Source organism: Ziziphus jujuba, chromosome 5 (assembly GCF_031755915.1).
Source record: "Ziziphus jujuba cultivar Dongzao chromosome 5, ASM3175591v1".
NCBI lineage: Eukaryota > Viridiplantae > Streptophyta > Magnoliopsida > Rosales > Rhamnaceae > Ziziphus > Ziziphus jujuba.
Genome location: NC_083383.1, coordinates 26883237 through 26907785, shown reverse-complemented (window position 1 = coordinate 26907785; position 24549 = coordinate 26883237). Strand labels below are relative to the sequence as shown.

Genomic DNA, 24549 nt, shown 5'->3' with positions numbered 1-24549 from the left:
ATCAGACCAAAAAGTTGTAATAATATTTTATGACCAAACCATAAAAAAACAAATATTAGACAAAAAATAAAAATAAAAATAAATTTTAATTTTTATTCTTTTTTTTTAATTTTGGTCTTATATAAAAAATAAAATAAAATTATTATTATAGGTTTTATTTTTATTTTTCTTTTTATTATTTTTAGATCCTTACATTTTTAATAGTAAAAAAAGAATAATTTATTTTGATTACTTTTATATCCTTATCTTTTTAAGCAAAAGTGGTTAATTCTATTTCTAATCTTTTTTTTTTTTTTTTTTATAATGGTTCATACATTATAGAATTCAATGATTCACAAGTGAGTATAAATCTACCATTATTTTCCTTTTAGACCAGAATAAAAAACATAAAAATTAAAATTTATTTTTATTTTTTTGGCCTAATTTTTTGTCTAACTTTTTTATGGTTTGCGCAGAAAAATTATTATAAATTTTTTATCTATTAAAATTATTTTATTTAATTTTTGGTTTGATAAAATAATTTTTATTAGATCAAAATTCCAATTTTATTGTAAATTTTTATTTTTGGTCTAATTTTAAATTCAAAAATATTTAATTTCTTTGGACTTTTAGTTTAAATAAACAGGATTAGATACAACTTTTCAAATAAAAAAATCATAAATACAGAATAGAAAAATAAGAGCTTTCTTTTTTAAAAAATAATTTTTTTATTTTTTTACTAAAAACGATTTATGACATCATCATAATATCATCATGCATATGTCATCTAGTGGTAAAATAAATACCGTTAGTCAATTAATTTAATTTATAAAAAATTCGAAATTACAAACTCAATTGAAGCAATTCTAAAGTTCTGAATTTAAAGTATCAGCAACTAACCCAATATAAATTCTAGGCTTCATGGGGAAAGGAGAATGCTTCCAATATGTTACTGCAATTTGTTATTTCGACATAATTCTTAAATAGATCATATCAAAGATGACACTAATTCGGTATTGCAAAAATTTAACATTATCTATTAAAAGACAGTAAATGAAGATAAAATGCTAAAATTTACCAATGACAATGGCAATGCCATTAAAAATACTTTTATATGGCCATTTGCAATGAAGATTTTTTTTTTTTCCCCCTTTTTTATATCGATCATTTTCCATATAGGTACCCAACACATTCCTACCTAAGAGTTTAATATTAAATAAGTCATACATCAAATATTAAAATTAAATAAAAGGTGACACCAACTCACAATTTACATGTTATATATTTTAGCCAAAAAGAAAGCATAACAGTTAATTACATAAAATATTTTTTCTATCATCATAATAAATGTCAACACTGAATACCTCATCAATTTTTATTTACATTTGAATTTGTCCCTTTAATAATAGTTTTCCGCGTATTTAGAAAAAAAAATTTCTAAGAGAGCCATTCTTAGATAAGAGGTTTCACATTCAAGTCTGCCTCGAATATTGAAAATCATATATATACATGAAAAAAAAAGATACAAACAAAACTATTCATAATATAAAATAAAATCAATATTTATCCTTGATGTTTTCTTTTTCATGTTAGATTTTCATTTCAACTAATATTTTCAATGAAAATTCACAACAAATTTATAAGAAAACAAATATACATAAGAGGTTCATTTTGTTAGCCAGTTAAATAATTAGTTAATCATTAAATATGTTAGGTAATATTAGAAACTATCCTTTCAAACAAAAAGTTATTTAAACAATCTAAATGAAAAAAATTAAAAATATAAAATTATATTTGTTAGTTATAATTTTAACAAACTAAATATAGAAAATTAATTAAGATAATGATATTTTAATAAAACAAAATATAAAGTTAATTCTTTTCACAATTCTAAAAAAACTCTATATAATATCGATCTTTATATACTAATATTCGAATATATAAAAAATATAAAATAATTTTATACAATATTTTTGATACTTAAAATATTCATAATTTATACTCTTAACTAAATCAAAAAAATATGTGTTTTTTTTTTTCTTTCCCTCCACAAATCGCTTACAAATCAAATACCACTCCACAAAAATTTTTTACATCACTTTTAGATAAAACTTATAGAAAATTTACAAAATTTTTTTCCCGATTATAACACTTTTGGGCAATGTAAAATGCATTTGTTAGATTGTTCGGTCTTCAAATTATAAATGTCTCTAAAGATATTCGATTGTATACTTCTAAGTACATTTGAGATGTTCAATCACAAACTTCTAAACATATTTGAAATGTTTTTATCTGAAAACATTCAATTGCATACTTTTGAATGCATTTGAAATGTTTAAACATATATTTATAAACACATCTGAAATATTTATATCTAAAAACATAAGATTGCACATTTCTAAATATATTTAAGATATTCAATTACATATTTTTAAACACATTTGAAATGTTCAATTCTATAATTCTGAGCACAAATATGTTTAATAGGTAAATATTTTTAATAATAATTTTAAATGGAAACAGAAATATAATTTATAATGGAACTATATAGAGTTCATTTAACAGTGCAATTAAAAATTCTCAAAATATATTCATTTATGTGAGGTCTAAGTTAGACAAAATTGAGAGGGGGCACTTTCATAATATTTTCTGAAATAATATCTCCTTTTTAAAATTATTACATAATTTCGAATCCTCCTCTATTTATTTTAGAATTTAATGAAAATTGACCATCTAATATTCATATTGGTTATATATATATATATATATAAACAATATATTTCTTGATTAAGAAAAAAAAGATAGACGATATGTCTAAACTGTAAATATTTTTGGATAAAAAATTGATGAAAATTGAAAGATACACCCATAAAAATACTGATTTAGTCCAATTTTCTTTATCAATTTTGTACCCCTAAAAAAAAAAAAAAAGGTTTGATTTACATATATATTATTTATATAAATAACCTATTTGATATCAGTCGATCAAAACTGATATATTTATATATATATATATATATTTCGACGTAAAAGAAAAACTAATAAATAAAGTTGGTAACCATACCATTATCCCTATAAAATTATCTTAAAACGGTCAAATGTATAAAGTGTTAAACTAGCTGTATCTCTGCAATCAAAAAAACTAGCTGTATCTCAATCCCATGAGGCTAATTACTTATTCACATATGAATCAAGCCCGGCATGAGTAAAGCTAAATTTTATAGATAGAGTTGAATGGATTTTGTTTCATACTACATATTTAATTAGGGTGTGATTCTCAATTCGTGATTTAAAAATAAATAAATAAAAAAAAATTGTTCTTATGGCATTTCAGGAGCAGGAGGAAGCCCTAGTATCTCATTTGGCTAGAAACCAAAAATAAAGGGTAGGGAAAAAATTGAAAACTAGAATGGAAATTTTATTAAGTCTCTCAAAGGCCAAAATTACAACATAAACAGCATATACAGAGCGTAGAATCGTACGTTCAAATAAAGCAAAAAGGCTAAAATAAAACTCCCAAAGGAATTAACAATTATAATAATAACAAAAGAATATGGCTTTTACTCAATTAATGACTACACCACAACACTTTTTAACACATACACAAGGAAAACTTCAATAAAACAAGAATTTAGGTCACCACAAACTCATCGACGCCTATGCCGGGAGAAGCTTAAGGATCCAGCTTGTTGTGTTCCTCTATAATTTTTTGTGGGAGAATCTACCGATCCCCTAAAAGAAGCATAAGCCGATTTAGCAGCTTCAGGTACCGTGTCTAATGGCATTGACTCCACAAAACATGCTGCATTGATGCGAGTCCTTTCAAGTTCTACTTGAAGTAATTCAGAGCTACACTGCTGAGCAAGTGCCTAAAGCATAGAATGAACTAGCATTAGAAAGCATGTTTAAGAAGCGAATGAAGAATCAACCTAAAGCTATAGCAACCATGTTGCTTCCACTGTCTAGATCCTATAGTAGCATCAGGATTGCATATGTATATACATCCATATACTAGTTATTCTATGGCATTTCAGGTATCCCCATACTACAACAAGAACTTGCAATGGAAGAAGGCTCTTACAATCAAGTCATCCGGTGACACCATCAATCCTTGCTGTCTTTCATCTGTGAGTGCATCTTCACTCCCACGAGTTGGTCGTCTGTGATGCCCCGGATTCTCCACAGCCTCAGAAACAGTCTCGGTGGCTTTCTCCAAGAGTACCCCTTGCAAAGACTTCAGAGACTCCCTTGCATCGGGTGTAAAGTAAGGATTCAATATGATCTCGAAATATTCGAGCTGCAGGGAAACATCCAAACGATTTTAGGCATCTCAATAACAACATTTAAACACATCTCTCCAATATGGTCCCGAAATATTCAAGATGCAGTTGAACATATAAAGAAAGAACCATTTTAGATATGTTAGCTGCAATAATATTAAACACATTTTCAACAATATTACCTCAAGCATAAGCTGACAGAAACCATTTACATCAAGCAGCCTAAGATCTTTGTCCTTGTTTTCATGGAAAAGGCTTAGAAAGGTATCAATTAAACCTTCAACAAGGATACCAAGTGTCTTGTCCAATAGGGGCTTAGCACCAGCAAAAACCTACAAAGATAAAATTGCTTACATTCAAAGCGAATACAATGGAACAGTTACTGAAGATTAACAAAAGTAAAGAAAATATATATGTACACCTGAAGTTGTATGGGATCACTAATTTAATGTGTTTCAATTAAGACCTAATTGTAAATTCAATTCGATAGAGAACAACAGATTCTGAAAATTAAAAATGACTGAAAAATAAAGTTCAATTGCAAAACTACATAAATTATCTTTAAAATTTTGTATAATCATTAAACAATCATATATGAAATTTTATGAATTTTGTTATACCCATGCTAATTGTCGTCGACGGAATTTAATTTGTAATTTTTATGAATGCATGTGAGGATTCACCCTGAAGACACTAGCAAATTATAAAACAAGAGAACGTATAGTACATGCATGATCAAGTGGTCTAATCATGATCTCATTGCCCTGAAAGTAATGTAGACAAAAGGTCAAGGTATAAAGTAGTCATAGTTGAAATCCCTGTTTTAATTCCTCCTAACACAAAAGACAGGTATACAATAGATACCTCCGCATGCACAGCTACCAAAGTGTGCAGTAACTCCACAGCAGCATCACGTACACCCTGCATGATACCAGCACTTAAAAAGTACTCCTACAGGGAAAGAAATATTTGCAGAAGTTTTTCGGAGGAAAGCCAAACTTAATAACTATCACTATTACTGTGACAAATTCACTTTGTATCATACCTTTACACCAGGTGCTGAACCCCATTGAATGCCGGAATCCAGCAAATAGTTGGCAGCTGCATATCTGATCATATTTGCCTGACAAGAAAGATTGAAAAACTGCTCAGTTGTTTTCTCGTTTTCATTTTTATTTTTATCTTTATTTTTTATTTTTCAAACAAAAAAATATTTAATGACTTTAATAATAATACAAAATTTCAATAAAATGAAAAATTCTCTAAATTTTCTGTTTTAGTTACCATAACAAAAGAAACAGCACTAGATTTTTCCAGTTCAATATATACATTGCAAGGTGAACCTTTGAACTCCTTGGATGAAAATGTCCAAATCGATGCCAAAAGTCCCCAACTTTATCCCAAAGTAATCAAAATTTAAATCTCTCTTAGAACATTCTCAATTCCTCTCCAACCATAAAACCCAAGAAGCAGCCATGATCAAACACTTCAACAAGATTTGTCCTCTATTACAACTTCCAAGAAACCTTTAAAATTACCTAACATAAAACTGCAAGGCTGAGAGATCACCCACTCTATGCTAAAACAATGACCAGAGGATCTCTAGAATTCCTACACAATACACACACCAGAAAGAAGACATACCCTTTTCCATGAAGAGATCACAGAAAAGTAAGCAATATATTTGTATATCACTTGATACGTAACACACAATAATCTATCAAGAATGTATTTTCTTTTTGATCATTGGATGCCTTGAACCTAAGACCTCACATATGGAGGAGTATGGACATTGCCACTAGGCTGTCCCCACAGGGATCTTACCAAGAACAGATTGAAAGATAAATCAAATAAAAAGTGGAAGAGGAATAATAAACACTCTACGGAAATCATCCAACGGGTGAGAGAGCTGAGGGGGTCAAACACTTCAACTTTGGGAATAATCAGCTAGTCTTTGAAGGTTCTTAATTTTCAGACCAAAAGAGATATATCTTAATGTACTTGCATTACAGATAACGTACATATTTGATAGAGAAAACATACTACACCGTGATTTTCCAGCAACCAAACAGTGAAGTAAGGGAGAATCAATTGATTCTCCTATATTCTTACACATTCAACACTGAAAGCAAGATTGCAACCTTCCTCCAAACACCCAAGAATAAGTCCTAACCTCAAAACTTGAACCTTTCACACTATCTAGCCTTATACTTCTCCTCCCTCCTCCTTTTCCCCTCTCATCTCCAGTAATTAACAATTATAGGCACCAAAAGAAAAAAAGAATTTACCAAAAACAAAACAAAATTATAAAAAAAAAAAGAAAAAAAAAAAAGGACGGAGTTGAACACAGGCTTGATGATCTATTATGGGTAAAACTATGCCCTTTGATGACTAAAAAGCCTTGAATCACACTTCATCCGTGATAAAATTACATCCAACTTATCACGATAATTTATCAATTTTGGGTGAAAAAATATGCCTTAGAATGATTATGCCTTGATCTACAGTTCACACCTGTTATCATTTTATCCAACCTAAGAGAATATAAATTGCACAAAATCTACAACATGTCATTTCTTCAACTTCAATGCATGTTTCAGATTTGTGTTTCCAATTTTTTCTTTCCAGGAAAATTAATCAAATTGGAAAATCTAACCACCATATCTTCTGCCCACTAACCATGTTCTTATTATTATCTTTAGACCTTCAACTAATTTACCAACTGTAATAGGACCATTCAAAACAAAGGTGTAAAGATGCTTATGATAAAGAATTCAGTTAGAGATTCTTAATTCTTGAACATGAAGGAAATGACTGACGTCATGCATCAATCTTTAACTTACACTTTATATTAATAAGACTAAGTGAATTATTGTATAAAGAATAAGAAAGAAAGGATCAGAGAGTCACATGTCACGGTAGGAATATGCATATGGTGGCGAAAGGGAATGGAAATGACAAACTTGGAGAGCATTTTCAGCTGTACCTTAGCAAAAGTATATTGCTCAAGGACCTTTTCTTCAAGACCAGAGAAGGACATCACTAAATCTCGTATGTCACTGTCCTCTTCATCCCTTTCCCTGACGATAAAAAATTGAAGACAAACAATGTCAATGGCATACCACCATAGAAACAAAACAACTTTAAGGGATACATAATATAGCATGAGCAGCCCAATTAATGCTAAGGAAAGTCATCAAATATTTATTATAGTTAAAGGACAGATTCCATGAAATCCAGAACACTTCAATAAAGACTGAGATCCCAATTAAACATCATATTTATTTAGTTCTACGTTATATGGTTAGTTGGTATACCATAAGGCCAGTCACAAAAATGATGCTGCATATTGTTCATAATCTTAACCCAATTCAGCAGATTCCATTAGAGCCAGGAAATTAAAACTAATAAGTCTTCAACCTAGACAATAAATATCAAAGTTAAACAACATATTTGATTGTAATCTGAGGCCAAGGTGAAAAAAATATGCTGGAAATTTATACATAACCTAATTAGACACAAGTAACCTAGAAGCGAGGAAGAAAGAGCGATGAAAATGTACCAGAACAATTGTAAATTTTTTGCTCATAGCATAAGGTTGACTGTTTACCTAGACTGTCGCCAGATATGTTTGTATTTGTTGTACAACTCATAAGAAAGTTCATCTTTGCAATAGCCAATGTTACTTAAGACTATCAACAACTGTTGATGTGGATCAACAACACTTCCAGGGACATCTGACACTGACTTCTCTTTTAATTCATGAGAATATCCATTTTGCAATGGTGAGCTTTCTTTACTTGATTTGCTGTGGGCAAGCTCACTCCCAATACGCTCCAAATGACCTAATAAATTTGGTTCGAAAAACAAAAAGTACCATGAATGGATATGCTTGATGAATATTTCAAATAATTGTAAGCTGGCTACTCATCCTTCATACCAGCAAAATCCAGATAACAGTTTAAAAATGCTAGTCTGACAGCTTCTTGAGTCTCTTGCAGTTGCACAAATATATCTTCTGACTTTGGGGCCTCATTCCTTAGAGACTGAATCATCCTGATAAAAACAATAAAAATATATATAATTGAGAGAGGAACCCAACAAAAAACCCAAAAAAGAGGCAGATGAACCTCTATACTCCAACATTTAAGGGGCATTCCTAAAAATAAATTGATCAAGAGGAAAAGGATGCATACAATATGGGAGACAATAATTTGTTTGTTCTTCAAGTAGATAATATCCAAGTAGGATCAGCATTTTGAATGTTGTTGACATAGTCCTTGCATCTAATAGTTTAGATATTGCCTTGACCTTTTAAAGTGAAATGAGTAACAAGAAGAGGTGGAGTAATAATGCGATTGCAAGCATTATGTATTTCATGCAAAACCGCTGTTTTCTTTATAACTAGCAAGGCAGGGTAAGGTGGGCTGCTAGTATACTGCTTTTTTCTTTTGAATGGAGAACACTAATATACTAATTCTACTCTATTTCCATGCATATATTGTCGTTATTCACATCGGTATGTCTATTGGATAAGGTGTCAAAATTCCCCACTTTTGAAAGTTATTTAGCTCTACAAGAATTTATCCTTCTGTATAAATACCAGAAACCCACTCTAGTTTCACAAGCCTTGAAACTACAATTGTGTAAGCATGATCTACTTATATAGGCCCACTTCCTATCAGTTTAAACTTTTAAAACTGGTGTGAACTTAACATGATATCACGAGTCTAGGTGACCTTTAAGTTCTTCTGTACAAATATGGTTGCCCCAATTTCTGTTAGTTAATGGTTTTTTGGGTCCAGCTCCAAATTTTTGTCCTTGGTTGGCAGGTGGCCCACATATGAGGGGAAGTGTTGAAACTACTATTACTGTTTAAGCTTGATATACATGGTTGACACTTCTAATCAACTTTAAGCTTTTGGGACAAGTGGTAACTTATCAACATGAAAAGGATCTGAAATCTCCAATCTTAAGTTGTGATAACTTGGGGAGTTCAAAAATTCAAGCATTTCTTCTAAGTATATTTGCAATAACTTCAACCTGCTTAACAATAACTTTGAAGACTTACAAACTGATCTGATCCATTGCTGAGGCCATAACAGAACGAAACGCTAATGGCAAGAACGAGATTGTGTATGGTGACTTATTCCTTTCAATAATAGATACAGGAACCCATGTTTCATCCTTTAAAATCTCTTCAGTTGATGCATGCATCCACGAGCAAAGCCTTAATATGTAAATCTTGGTTATGTCCGAATGAAGTGTTCCTAGTGCGGTAACTGTTGTATAAAGAAGCCAAAGAATTCAGAATAATTTACCAAGTTAATAAATTGAAGCTTCAAAGAAAGCTTTATACCAGCAATAGGAGGAGCAGATTCTTTGACTTCAAAAGCTTGGCAGGCTTTAGTAATCTCCTTTATGGCATTACTCATATATGATTGGAGAATATTTGATTCTTCGAGATCACGAAATGTATTCTGAACCTGCACAAGCATAAAATTGTTGATAAGCACGTCCTAAATCTAGGTGATGAATAGCAGATATAAATGTATATCCAGTGAACATAGTTTCATAACTCAAAGCTCAAGTGTCACAATATAACAAGATCAATGTTTGAAAAACAATAACAAGATCAACATTTGAAAAGCTTAACGAGGTGACTAAATTCGAGTATAATTTTGCGTTTTACAATATAGTCCACAGGAAAAAGAACAGTAAACAGCAATTTGTAGAACTTCCTTTATTTTGATAAATCAACTAAATCAACATAACTCTGAAGAACAACCATATTCTCTGTTTCCTCAATGAGTAAATATGCCTATTAAGGTTAATAAAATTTATATTTTCCCCTACTATCTACCAGGGTACTTTCCAAGCCAAACTAGGTTTCATTTTCAACAATAAAAACAAAAATAACTTGAAGTTCAAACTGTGAACTAAAAGAAAACCTGTAAGAATTCAAACTCATATCTGGCTTGAAATTTTTTTTTTTTTTTTTTTCCTTCAAGTAGTCAGCACGCAGACAACATGACATTAACACAAAAATTGGAAAAAAAAAAAAAAGCCTAGTAACATAAGGAACTTAGATGTGCCAGTTGTTTGCCTAGTTGTAATTACCATGAGAAAGCATGAATGGAAGTACAATATACCCTCTAAAGACAACATGGATATTGGAAAATAGCGATTTTCATCCAGATGTAAGGTTTGAAGCCAAACCCGTAAACACAACTATGAAAGTACCATAGACAACTAACACTTGAATTTATGAAATATAAATAAAATGGCCAAGGAAGCATACTTACCTTGACTTCATATGCAGATATGGTGCTGCGAATCATTCCAGCAACTTCATCAAGAGAATGAGAAGAGTACTTTCCATCCCCAACTTTTTCCTCAACTTTATTTGCTGAAGTGTTAGTATTTGACTCCGTAGAAACTTGAGATGACTGAAAGAATAAGATTAAGAACCAATGTACCAAATCATCCAGAATTAAGAGATAACCAAATTTTCATCCAAGTCTAACACCAAGAGAAAAGTCACATAAATGTTTATCCCAACAACTATAAAACCAAATTTATGCCATCATAATGACATGATTGTGAGTTCATCATGCTTCAACATTTGTCATTTAAATAGTTGCTTGTGTCATAACTATTGACCACTCATATTTACATTGTTAGGTCACTGTTCAGATACGGTTTCATTTTGAAAGAACCTGGAATGTCGTGTGTATCCACAATCAATTTCTTAACAATTAACTCTTTCGAGGCATTTATGAGCTTCTATAGAGCATCTGGTTACATGTTTCGCCTATTTAAAGCATGCTAAAAGCTAAGATTGCACATGCATAAAATCCTCAGTGAGCAGTTCCAATTGTAGTGACCATCATTTAAATAGCAGTCTTTCAATCTTATATTATCTTCGTAAACATGATACCTAAATCAAAATTGATAAAATCTTAGACAAGTTTCAAACAAATGAAAACCAAGTTTAAGACCTTTCTTGTATTTATTTATTTTCTGCCAACCTTCAAAATCTTACCAAGTCCTAACAACGTACAAATACAATAATCTAATCACTGAAACATGCAAACAAATATCTGCATGTGTATGTTCATGCATGCCTGGGTTTTTGTGGTATCTTATTCTAATTTATTAGATTTTAAAGGCCAAAAGAGAGAGAGAGAGAGAGAGAGAGAGAGAGATTCCAGAAATACATAGATACATTAATTCAGCAACCACATTGCACTGCTCTGTGTTATCACTATGACAAAACGATGGCAAATGCATTTCCATAAAATATTGCAAAAGCATACCTACACAACCAGATTATTGGGAAAAAATAATAATAATACTGAAGCGGCAAATACTTAAGAAATAAATTCCTATACCACTTTTCCATTTAAATTTAACAGATTAGGTTTTATTGAAAAATATAACTCTCATTTACGTGTCTAAGCTTCAGGATAAAGAAAAACCTTTGCAAATTTGCCACTGAAAACAGAAAGTGCTACTTTCCAGAATGCTGGTATATGATGGATAAGTACAGCAGTTAATCTTCGAATATAGCTTCCTCTGAGAGCATCAACTTCTTCACCTGACAAATCTACTGATTGAGAATCTACCAAGTGGTTATTCCCAAGAGTAGCAGAATAGTTGACATCTGACTGACAGTGGTAAAAACAAATACATTCATTAGTCAATAATTCATTGTTAAACCTAGAAAAATACAAATATAGACGTACCGATTGATTTACATCCTGTTGCATCTGCCTCCACCTTGCATCAGACAAAGCTCTTTCACGAATCTCATTATGTAAAGTTTCCATTCTACTTTCATGGTCTAAGGTGCACTTCTCAAGCAAACCTCGAATTCTATGATTCTGCCAAAGAATTTAGAAGCTCATATCAAATTCCATATTGAAAACAATTTTAGACACACATGGATCTTTGTGAAAGTATATCCAAGAAGAGGATGCACAGGACAACTCTAAACTTCTGTCAGTATATAACACTCACTATTAGTCATCTTAATTTACTTAACCTGTATTTCTCTATTGTTCAAGTGACTTCTATTCGATAGCTTTACTGATAACTTCACATAAGAACAAACAAGAAAGCTTAAAAAATAAATAAATGAATAAACACCATTAATTTTAGTGATCTGGCCCTCTTGCCTATATCTCAGTCCACAAACAGAATTTCAAATTCCACTAATCTCAATAGGTTTAAGAAGCACCCAAAACCTTAAATCCTAATCATAAGTATAACTAAACTTATATTTTACTTACACAAGGACAACCTAAAAATTATAAACACCTATTCTTAGTTTGTTAAGACTAGGCAAACCAAGAAACCTTAATCCATTCTAAGTTTCAAGGCTCACCCAAAATTATATTTTTTTCCCACTTATCCCACAAATATATAGATGGCTATTTCTATACTCAATTCTGACATGTTATAACATCTTCTTCATTAATGTGTGATTCCTCTACTTGATAAAACATGCCTTCAACCCATTGACTAAATTTTAATGTCTTCAAACTTTTAAATATCTCCAACCTTTGTTACATGCTCTTTAAAATCTTCAATATGCTCCTAAACTAAAGCATAACATACATTCATGAAATTATCAACCATAAGTGCAGTTTGCACTTACGCTTTGCAGTTTAGAGGATTGTATATTAAGATGTTTTCACAACGAAGAAATTTATGGTGCACAGTGGCTTTCCCATTCTCTTCTTTGAATGATTGAACTACATAGCTGGTTACACAGATGGAAGATACAGACAAAATTAGTGAAAAGGAAGTTCGACCTAGAACTAAGAATTAATAGACTTCAACTAAGAAACTACATCTTCGTACCTAACAAAAAATGACAAGTGAATGCATAAAGTTAAACACAATCTAGCAGCAAAAGTTGTGCTATACAACAAAAAGTAACTTAACAAACATGCATAATAACAAATTTTACTAACCTGTATATTCAAATAGTGCCACACAGGATCTGACTCAGGGTCCAGCTCCAATAACAGCCTTACAGTGTTTTCAAGCTACAGGAAGCATAAAATTGTTTTATCAGTAAAAGTAAAATTACATAGTAAATCAGAGAGAGAGAGAGAGAGAGAGAGAGTACTAGTCAACAAAATAAAAGCAAGATAGCTGAGACCCATTATATGGAGCATACAGTGATATTTATAGAGGGGATTCAAATTTATTTTAAATTTTAAATACAACACTCATTTGCTATAATTTTGTGAATTTTTTCAAGATTATAAATACAAACAATATACTACATATTTTTGGAACTATAATAATTATTTAGTAGCATTATAATTTCACAGTTTATGAGAACAAATTAAAGGAAAAGCTGTTTAAAATAAGAACACTTGTGCAAATGCAGCCCTCCCCCTCTACTTCTTAGAAGCTACATTTGGACAATAGAAACCTTTCTTTATAAGATCAGACATTTAAAATAAATAAAATACTATTAACAAATTACAACTCGTCCTTTCCAACTAAATTGGAACAACAAAAAACGGACTTCTTCTAGATTGGTTAAAATCCTTTGGTTTCTACTTTTCTCTTCTCTACTTTGAGTCCCAAGTCGGGTTTAGTATCTCACACATCCTAATACAAGCCACCATCGATTAGAGTTTAAAAATCTGTAAACGTTCAAGAAACATTGTTGCTATATTACTATTTGTCATAGCTCATGAAGAACCCAATTTTTCAAGTTTCCTTGCAAAACTAAATCCCAAATCCTCCTAATCTGCTTAACCATAAAAGTTCTAACCCACATTTGTAAGTAAAACACTTCTACTTAAAATAGAACCACTTTGAAAGTCCACTACAGTATCACTTCTTGTTTCAGTGTAATAGTAAAGGGAAAAAGATTGGCAAAAAGTTGCACAGTAAGCTTACATTTGTTAAGTCTATTTGTGGATCTTCCATAGACTTATAAAGTGTGCCTTTGAACTCATGCATCACTTTTTCAACCTCTTCAAGAACACGTTTGAGTATTCCAACCTGATTCAATAATAGAGAGACGTATTTCTATTAAGAAGCCACAGAAAGTAAAAAAGAAACAAAAAAGAAGAAAGGAAGAAATAAGAATAGACACCCTTCAACAGAAAAGAGTTACAATGCATGATTTAACAGATTATCAACATATATATTATTGATGGGCAATATTACTTTATTGATATTAAAGAACTAAAGTAAACTAAAATTCTACACCATATTTATAGATTAAATTCAAAAACCAAATCAGGAGCTCTGAACAAATTATAATGCATAAAAAATGGATGCAAATGCTTCATTGTTGAACACAAATGTTAACAATTAAGGCATCCATGCAAAGTTGCGAACATAATAACTTCTTTATCTTTTACATTACAGAAACTTCTGTTTAAAATTTAATTAGAGAACTTCGGTTGCAATATAATACCTAGTTATAAATAAAAGAAAGAATGGAAATAGGACCCTGAAAAACCAATGACTTTTAAAAAGGTATGACTCCAGTCAAGAACAAGTAATCATATGCTATAATTTCAGAAATGTTAGCTAATTCTACATGTGGAAATTCTGAAAGATGCAATTCTGAACTAAAAAGTTGTCTAAATTATCACAATAAAAATATAACAAGTAGAGAATCAGCCAAATTTTGTATTCTTTAAGAAATACGGTAACCAACCAAACTGTGTATTCCTAATCGTTAATTAAAGATGTCACTCAAAATTTTCTGTCTGAGGCAAAAAATACAGAAAAAATATAGGTTGTTTTATACATGAGATGGCAATGCAATTGATTTCGCCTTCTTGTATTCCCTAACAGCCAAGTCATATTCTCCCTTACTAATGCTCCCACGGATAGCACTTGGCAAGTTGAATAATGTCCGGAACCTCTGTAGCATTCCTTGAACTGATCTGATCTTTTCAGCTTGTGCCTGTAATAGTCATCCAAATAAACACTTATGCCATTCAAGTTGATTAACCAAAAAAAAAAAACACACATACACACACACATAGACACAAAACACCCTCCCAAATGAACCCAGAATTGAATATTACCAACCTGTCGCTCAAACAAAGGCTGAAAAGCACGATTGGCCAACGAACTTACTCCTTCCATACATCTATACAAATGTGAAGTCCCTGACCCATCAGGATCATCTTCAATCCTTTTTAATTTTGACTCGATATCTGTTCAAGAATCAATATTTTCCACAGTAAATATCAAGCAACATCCCAGTAATTCATATTCACCAAAAAATAAAAATAAAAACGCATCACAGCAATTCATCAAGAAATACAAAACTAAAAAGGAAAAAAAAAAAAAATCTATGAGCCTTGTACATCTTTCCAATTCAAAAAGATAATTATGAGAATTAATGTGTCACTCTGAGATTATAGCTTCCCATATTCAAAACGAAAAATTCACCTAATGTCTTCAAGCAAGCCACTCCATAGTAATATATTTAGAAGAGGCTGCTTCATCCATGACAATTGTAATATTTGAAATCTAAACAATATAACATCTCTAAAATTAAATTATCATTTAAAACAAAACACGTGAAACACGTTTAATAGAGAGACCCTCCGGAAGAAACAGAGAGAGGAGAGAAAAAGGGCCAAGTCACACTCCCCCAAACACTCCATAGATGTACTAAAACCATCATATTGCCTCCTAGTTTATTAAAGGGGTATCAAATCAGTTCATTCTGGTGGCTAGCTTCCAACATACCCAGGCATTTACAATCATCTTAAAAACCAATCCAATTCAAACTTGACCTCAACTTCTTACTTTATCTTTTATTTGGATATCAAACTTTTAAGTTACTACTTTTCCCAAAAATGGAAGTTGAGAGGAAATGGTAAAACTATTATATCAAGTTCACACAGCACATATAACTACTACTCACTATTGTGCCGTTTGCTAGCATGGTTGGTTTTTCATTTTAGGTTTTTTATTTTTCCCTACCTAATTGTGTGTAATTTGCTTATGGCAAGTGTTAAAGGTGGTTAGAGTTTGTTAGGCATCTAAGTTAACTACAATGTTAAAGAATTTGGTGTTTATGTTTTTCTTTTTATTTTTCTTCCTACACCCCCACCCCCCCAAACAAGTTTATAGCTGTTTAAGATATCTAATAAACTACACCATTGGCGATCACATGACATAAGCAAATTACACACAATTAGGTAGAAAAAAATAAAAAACTGAAACTACAAACTAACTAGGTTACCAAGCGACACCTAATCAGCCTTACACGTGGAAAACAATTAATTAACATAGGGGTTAATAGGATTCAAACACAAGACCAATTAGATAATTAAGCTCTAATACTATATTAAGTTACAACTTCTCTTTAAACCTTAATTTGATAATTGGGTCCAACTATGTATATCAGGTTTACACAACATATATTATATTTAACAACAGCATATAATTTCACTAAAACATAAAATGTTTACAAAGCTATCAAGAGGATGGAAAAATCCAACATAGAAATCATAAACAAAAGCCTTATCTACAATTATCCTAACTCAAATTTAATGAGTAGAACACTAAATTCTCATCATCTATTCTATGTGCCATTCTATCCCAACTCAAAATTTAATCTTATCTTCTTCTAAAATCCTTGCTCTTTTAACTTGCTCACCAAATTGTTAGAAAGCAAGCCTGGACTGAGCCTTCAGCCAGATACAGTTAATTTCGGCCAAATAGTCCGATTTGACAGTCAATTAACAAATCAAGGGAGCAATGTGATGACTTTTCCATTGACAGTCCACGGATAAAGCATAATTAGTGAAGAAAAGTAAATAAAAATAAGAAATCTGGTATTCGACAAGACAGAGAACTCATTAAATACATAAAGGAAAGAAAATTTAGTCATTTTATTAGGATAAGGGGCATTTAGTGGCTATGACAGTGATACAAAGTATCAAATTGCAATTATTATATTACAAGCAGATGAATGCAAAATAAAATCTGAAGGATACTTGAATAATCAAAGCTTTTGAATATGATGGAAATGGACAATGGTCATATGGAATCCAAAAGTCAAAAAGAGTAGCAATTAGATAGTCGGTCGCAATAAAAGGTACTTCAGGACTCTTTTACTCCACAAATACTTTGCCTCGTAGGGAAAACATTTTCAAATATATTCTTTCCTCTAGGGTTATTTTTTCTTCTAAATTACCACATCCATTAACCTAAATTTTCCTATAATTTAAAATATTGATGGCTCAAACTAACAGCTTATTGTTTTCAAATTCAAGTCTGGATCTTGTTGAAAATCAAAGTTAAAATTGCTTATTCTCTATAATTTCCCCTATTTAGAAATAATGCCCAATCCCATATGACATGTCATTCATGAATACCATCAATTGTGGTTTTGCACGAGACAAAGCAGTCAAAATTGTCTTTGACCAATTGTTTTCTTTGTTGAGTCCGTCCCTTGAGATCACTTTTTAAAGCAAGAGTCCCAGCCTCCAGATCAGCAGCACTTGTATCTTGATGTATACGGGCCAGAAACAGCTTTGCATCAAATTTCTCAGAGAAATACAACAACTTCTCTGCAAATATTCACATAGAAGAAGATGTTAGTGGCATATCATAGCTGAAAGGAATACATAAAAATGTAAACTAAATGATCAATTCATTGTTATTATTATTATATTATTATTATTATTATTACTACTGTTAATAGTGCCACTACTATTATTGTTATTATTTTCTCTCTTTCATCAAGACTAATGATCCAGAGTGCCATCAATAATAATGGCACAACTTGCAAAGCAATGGAAAGGCATTATTTTTCTGAAACATTCCTCTCCAACTTCAAAGCCATCCAGCAGAAATTATAAATAAACCATGGCATACTTTCCAAACAATGAGGTGGTTATTAAATTATGAAATTGGATGGTAAATCTAGTACTATGAGAATTGATACCCAAGAATATAGTGATATAACAAGTACATCATTTAAAGCTTGACATCTCCATCCCTCTAAAAGGTGTACTGCTCTGCTATTCCAACAATAGCGAACTAATAATAGATGGCACAGCTCACAGAGCAAAGCAACGCAAAAGCATTACTTTTCAGGAACATTCCTCTCCAACTTCCAAACCACCAAAGCAGAGATATAGAAATAGCCATGACATATAAAAGGCTGTGTACCAAATCTAAGAAGAAAAAGGTCAAGTATGGAAAAAAGGCCAAGTCTTCTAGTGCACAGAAAGCTTAATCCCTGTTATTTTTCACACAAACGTAGACTTAGTCCTTTGTTATCTCCAAGTTGGTGAGTCATACATAGGCAAAGAGGAGAGTCCATGACACACAATTTCCTATATAAAAAAATTTCCTATATAGTGAGATGGTTCTTAAATTATGGAATTGGTTGGTAAATGAGGAGGAATTAATTGGCCTTTTCCTCAATCTTGCTTGCCACTGGTAATAAGCAAATTTAAGGATTTTGGGAAAAGTAAAATCAGGATTGCTCTTTTGGAAATGTTCTATCGTAACCTTATTATAGACAGTATGGATGGAAAGAAATGGAAAGCTTTTTGAAGCTAAGATTCAAGTTACGTTGAATTTCACAAGATCAAATCAAGTTTCATACTTCTTTTTGGGTGTTTGCTTTAAAGATTATAAGCATGTACATCTTTATATTCATAAAAGTTGGAGCAATGTGACTCAAAAATGGTAATGGAAAGTAAGTCTAGAACAAAATTAAATTTAAAAACAAAATCTAATTGCAATTTAAGGAGTAGTTTGTGAATAACAATATCAAAATGGAGAAAGAAAAAGTGAAAACATTAATGTTTACATTAATATCAACTAAAAAATTAGTGTATCACATTATTTGCACCAAGCATATTGCCTTACCACGAAGGTTGCTGTCCAGATAATCCTTATCATTCTTGGATGGAGAGCTTTCTGAAGCCTCCGTTATTAACCTTAATGACTTGTTGTCTATTATCCTGTCAATGCAAGAAAAACAGAGGTTAGTAACAGTGATAATTAGGGAGTTGCATTTACGAAAAATGCTAAGTTCAGGTTACGACAGTACTATAAATTTTCTTTACAATTAAATTGTATGATCACCCACAGTAATTTATGATTCATGTGCTTTCCTCGAATAAAAGGCCGAACCAATTCAAAATGAAAAACTGAACATTAATTCTTTAAAGCATCAACTCATAACCAGCTATACAGCTCTTGCTACACTAAAAGGTACTAAAAGTTACTTACCCCAAGCCTAGTGGATCAACACATTCCATGCCACGAGGAAAGGATTGTAAATTATTAAGTCCTTTTCTTACTACTACTGATACTTTCTTCTCAAACTTTTGAGCCACCGGTGCAGTTCTTGTCTCCCGCATTTCACGAACTCTACGAGCAAGCTGTCAGAGAAGCATAAATTTCCATGTGATAGAAACCAATTTCCAATTATACCAAAAAGTAATAGAGGCTTTAAGTCTAATAAAGAAAGCTCATAGCTATGATAACATAAATTTTCTTTATTAGGAACATTTAATGAGAGGAACGTATATATTTTTTGCACCCATGTATTCCACAAGAAATAAAGAACACATAAGGAAACAGCCCCTACATATCAATATAGTCCTTTTACTTAGCAGTTCTGTTAATTTTTTTAGTAAATGCCTACAATATGCCTTATATTTCATTGCTGGCAAGACAAGTAGGAAAGATATAAAATTTCTCATTGTACTATCAAGAGATACTTAAAGGGTGAGACCAACAACAACCATTTCGAAATGCATCAATTTAATTATTTGGTCTATAAAAGATAATATATTTTCAAAAACCAATTCACATCAATTTCTCATTTTCCAAAAATTCTTTTACTTCAGTGAACAACAAAAATCAAGATTATTGCATACATTATTGTCAGGGGTCATTCAAACTTATAGTTTACTGGAACTCCTAAAACCCAAGCTGTAGTTCTATAAGCCACATGAATTAAGATTGTTACTATACTATTTTCAGTGATCATTACAAAATTATAGTTTACTGGAATTCCTAAAACCCAAACATGTTCTACCCTTGATTATTCATTTGCTTCAAATTTTCTGCTCACTACCATTACATTACCTCAATTGACCAGTGACCTAACAATACGAAACCCAGTGAAAATCTCAGCGGCCAGTCTCAGCTCACAACGCAAGCAAATAAATCTCAAAACTTTCTTCACAATTCAAAAAAAATAAAATAAAATAATAGAACCGAAAAAAATAAATAAATAAATAAAAAACCACAGTACCTCGGCCTCATCGACGCGCTTCCAACAATCGGGCTCTTCACCATCCCAATGAGCATCATCGTCTTTTCGAGCACCAACTCTAGCGGAAGAACCAGCACGGCCTCTGGAACCGCCAATGGAAGGTCCACGTTGATGTTCCCTGGATGTGGAATCTTCATCGCCGCTGGAAATGCTGAGCATCTCGACCTCGGAATCATCGTCATCGTCATTGACTCCTCCTCTCCGGGAGCTTCCATGAGAGGAGGAGGGCTTACGAGCATGGAGGTTGTTGGCCGGAGAAGCTGCTCCTCCGGCGACGGCGGTTTTGCGAGGGATTGGCTGAGGAGGAGGCTGAACGTAATTGGCGACGGGCTTGCGAGAATTGTTGGAAGGAGGTTTGTGGTGGTAATTGAGATCTCGCTGAGCTTGTTCCTTGAGAGCCATCTGGAGGAGCTCGTCCTCGTCCAAATCGTCGCTGTCGCTGGACATTCTGTAGGACTTTCTGAGCTTGCTGATGAATCGTAGAGAAAGAGAGAGATCTGGACTTTTCTGAGCTTTGGAATGACAATTATTCTACAAAAAGGTGGTTTCGATGAAGAAGACGAAGGAAGCTCAAGCTCCACACGACTTACGTTGCTGCGCTGCCTACGGCGGACTTCTCACTGTCGTTTTTATTTTTGACTGGTATATTTGAAAAATGGAATTTCTCTTTTGCGGTGCGAATCTTATTAAAGCTAATGCTTTTTGGGAAAAAAAATATTGGTTTTTATTTTATACACATATATATAGCGAAAAGTATCAATTTTGATATGATTTGTAATACCATAGAATTTCTTTTTATTTATATATATATATATATATTTGTGTGTATATTTGTTTTTTTATTTCACTCTGGCTGCATTTTACCCTTTATCCAATCCATAAAACTATTTAAATAATAATTTATGTCAGTTTAGCAATAATCACATGGCAAATGGTTTAGCAATTTTTAATTGAATAATATCATTTGTTGTCGTCATGTATAAAATCACCAATTAGATTCATATGTTATTTTAGCTATGTAAGTGGTTATCAAAAAATATTAATTTTCCTAAATTAAAATTTTTAAATTAATATTTAATTTAATATTACCATACTAATAATATCTCATTGCTTATCATTACTATTTTGTAGCAAATAGCTAAATTATTTTTAATTGGTTTGTTTGTTATTGAGTGTCTTTATCATTATACAATGTTATAAGTTCTATGCATTAAATTTTTTACCAAAAATATTATTAAATAACATGTATTAATTTATCATCAAATACTACACATATCAAAATATTTGTTAAATTTATAAACAAGTGACATATATTAAAATATTATCGATTAGTTACTTATACAATCTAAATATAAATTAATAATCTTTAAAATGGATAGATGAGTTAAAAAAAAAAAAAAAGAACCCAATTATATATTATTATATCATTTATCATATTATTTTATTAATAAATTTGATAAATATTTTGATAATTCTAACATTATTGCATCATTGATGAAATATTAATATAAACTAAATATGAATAAGTAAACATTTTAATAAATAAGTGAATAAAAACACAATTAAGGTTATCAAATTTTTAGCAACTCTAATATTATTATTATTATTATTTTGAATAACAATATTATTGCATCTAGATTATATAAATTTTTCAACCATATCAATTAGATCGTAGGAATAAAACATATCTCCTCCCTTTTAAAATAAAAATTATTATAATGATTAAAAAAAACTAGTTATATAATATCACATCATTTTTTATATAAATATTTATAGCATTAATTAATAAATAAATTTGATAAATAATTTAGTACTCTTAGGGCATGTTTGTTACGCAAGATTGGGCAGGTCAGGACAGGACCCAGTCCCAGTCTGGTGTTTGGAAAGTAAAAATGGGAGGGGGACAGGTTTGTCCCGTTGATCATTTTATCCAAATGAAGGGGATAGATCTGACCCATTTGGAGACTGGGTCACTTTTGTCCGACTGAGCTCTCTTCGAAGCATCTCTGGCCGCCCCCTTTGAAGCATCTTCGATCTCGCATCACCATCCCCTTCGAAGCATCTCTGGCCGATGAGCATGTCTTCTTCTTCTATTTCGTTGATATTCCATCATCATCATCTTGTTATTTTTCTTTGTGTTTTACGTTAATTTTTAGCTAAAAAATTATGAAATATTTTTGGAAAATGTCATTTGTTGATCTGCGAAATAAGCTTCGATCTATTTATGTTAGGGCTTGATTTGATATTCAGGAGGAAGAAGCTTGATTTTGGAGGCTTAAACTACCCTTCGAAGCTGTTGATTGCTGGTGAGTTTATCTTCTGCTGCATCCTTCCTCTGTTTCATTGATCTGCCATCATCACCATCTTGTTCTTCTTCTTTGTTTTTTTACATTAATTTTTTTAGCTGAAAATTTATTAAATTTTTTTGGGAAATGTCAGTTGCTTTGTCGATCTTCCATCATCATCATTTCATTATTCTTCTTCGGGTTTATACATCATTTTTTAGCTCGAAAATTATGAAATTATGGCACCTGAAAGCAAATGTTGTTCAATTTAGAGTCTTCTAGAGGAAGATATGGCCATTTTACCAAAGGGGTGCTGGTTTGCACGTGAACAGTACTTTTGATATGTCAGCTGGAAAACTTATTTATCTGTGTTCTCTTTTATTTTGGATCTATATTTATGTTTTTGGGAAGGATTTCTTCGTTGCTTAATTCTTTATCTCTTTGGTAAATTCCATTGAGTGGTGATACCTATGGATATGGTGAAATGAAACTAGAAGCTAAAGCCTCAATTAATTGTTTGTTAATGATTTAAATATGTTCACTTGATTGCCTGGTAATACATTACATATCATTAATGACTTAAGCCAACCAGTCACTACTTCATTAACAAAGGGTCAAGAGATTATCATTCATTAGTCATTGATTCTTTGACCAATGTTGGTAGTTAGAACTTTTGAATAAATTAGATTTTCTTACTGATGGAGCTTAAACATATAATCTTACTAATGGAGCTTAAACATATAAAAACCTTATTTGGGAAAGTGACAATCCTTAGCACTTTCCATTGTTCCATGTCAACAATTATAGCTTAGAATAGATGTTTTGAAAAGATTAAAGCTGAATAGTATGGTGTGTGTGTGTGTGTGTGTGTACATACATATATATATATATATATATTACAATAGTTTAATACAAGTTTCTCATTCCCATTTGCACCTGATCTGGTAAGTGGGCTAAAATCATGGGTGTTGTAATGTTTTTCCATCCATTCTCTTTAGTTCAAATCTCTCCACCAACACAAAGCAACCAAACTTGCTCCAGTATCCATCTATTCCTCCACACTCCTCTGCTCTCTCCATTCTCATTTGTCCTTCAACCCCACCCTCCCATCCCACTCTTCCTCCCTCGCATTTCATTCTATCAAAAACTAGCATGCTCGACCACTCTTTGCTTTTTTCCTCCACCATCACTTAACCACATCAACCCCATTGCAGATAACATTTTCACAATCCCCAACAACTCCACATTTCCCAACCAATGAAGACCTCTTCGTTTCTAACAGCAACATCTGTTACAAAAACCAACTTGTTCTTCATTATCTCTGTATTATAGCATGTATGCAAAAATCTTATCTCATCTCTGTTCAAGTGTAACTTCGTAAGATGTAGATTTCTTCATCTGGCCGGTAAGTGTCCAAGGAATCTACTGCTCTTGGTTTAACATCTTTAACACAAGGAAAAACAGCAGTTGGACTTGCCCTCCTTCGAATTTGTTCACTCTTTCCTACAAAATTAGCCATTCATTAGGATTTAAAAACACTTAACTACTTTGTTTTATTTCATATATGTAGCTGTTAGCCAGCATATATAAAAATGGAATATTTCAAAGAAGGTAGGTAATTCTTTTTAGAATTTAAGGCCAGAGATAATAATGTATCCCAACAAAAAATTGAGGAATTGTTGGAGGCTGTTAA

The 24549-nt window shown here is 31.7% G+C and overlaps 1 protein-coding gene across 4 annotated transcripts; it reads right to left on the bottom strand.

The window, feature by feature from the left end:
• Positions 1–3376: 3376 nt before the first annotated feature.
• Positions 3377–21263, bottom strand: LOC107430481 (exocyst complex component SEC5A). Of its 4 annotated transcripts, none has more exons than XM_060817198.1 (21): positions 20551–21261; positions 19518–19669; positions 19152–19246; positions 17645–17839; positions 15339–15466; positions 15052–15210; positions 14187–14291; positions 13241–13315; positions 12008–12145; positions 11741–11929; positions 10565–10708; positions 9619–9745; positions 9331–9541; positions 8200–8315; positions 7870–8104; positions 7246–7339; positions 5305–5382; positions 5124–5210; positions 4442–4591; positions 4061–4276; positions 3377–3848 (listed from the first exon to the last, which is right to left on the bottom strand). In XM_060817198.1, exons 1-21 carry the CDS (start codon positions 21016–21018, stop codon positions 3627–3629), a joined length of 3384 nt encoding a protein of 1127 aa, XP_060673181.1. In that variant the 5' UTR covers positions 21019–21261; the 3' UTR covers positions 3377–3626. The 4 variants fall into 4 exon arrangements, with proteins under 4 accessions (XP_060673181.1, XP_015896808.2, XP_060673182.1 ...); XM_016041322.4 differs by having other exon boundaries at positions 5124–5180; positions 20551–21260; XM_060817199.1 differs by lacking the exons at positions 3377–3848; positions 4061–4276 and having other exon boundaries at positions 4499–4591; positions 7170–7339; positions 20551–21263.
• Between the last annotated feature and the right edge of the window lie 3286 nt (positions 21264–24549).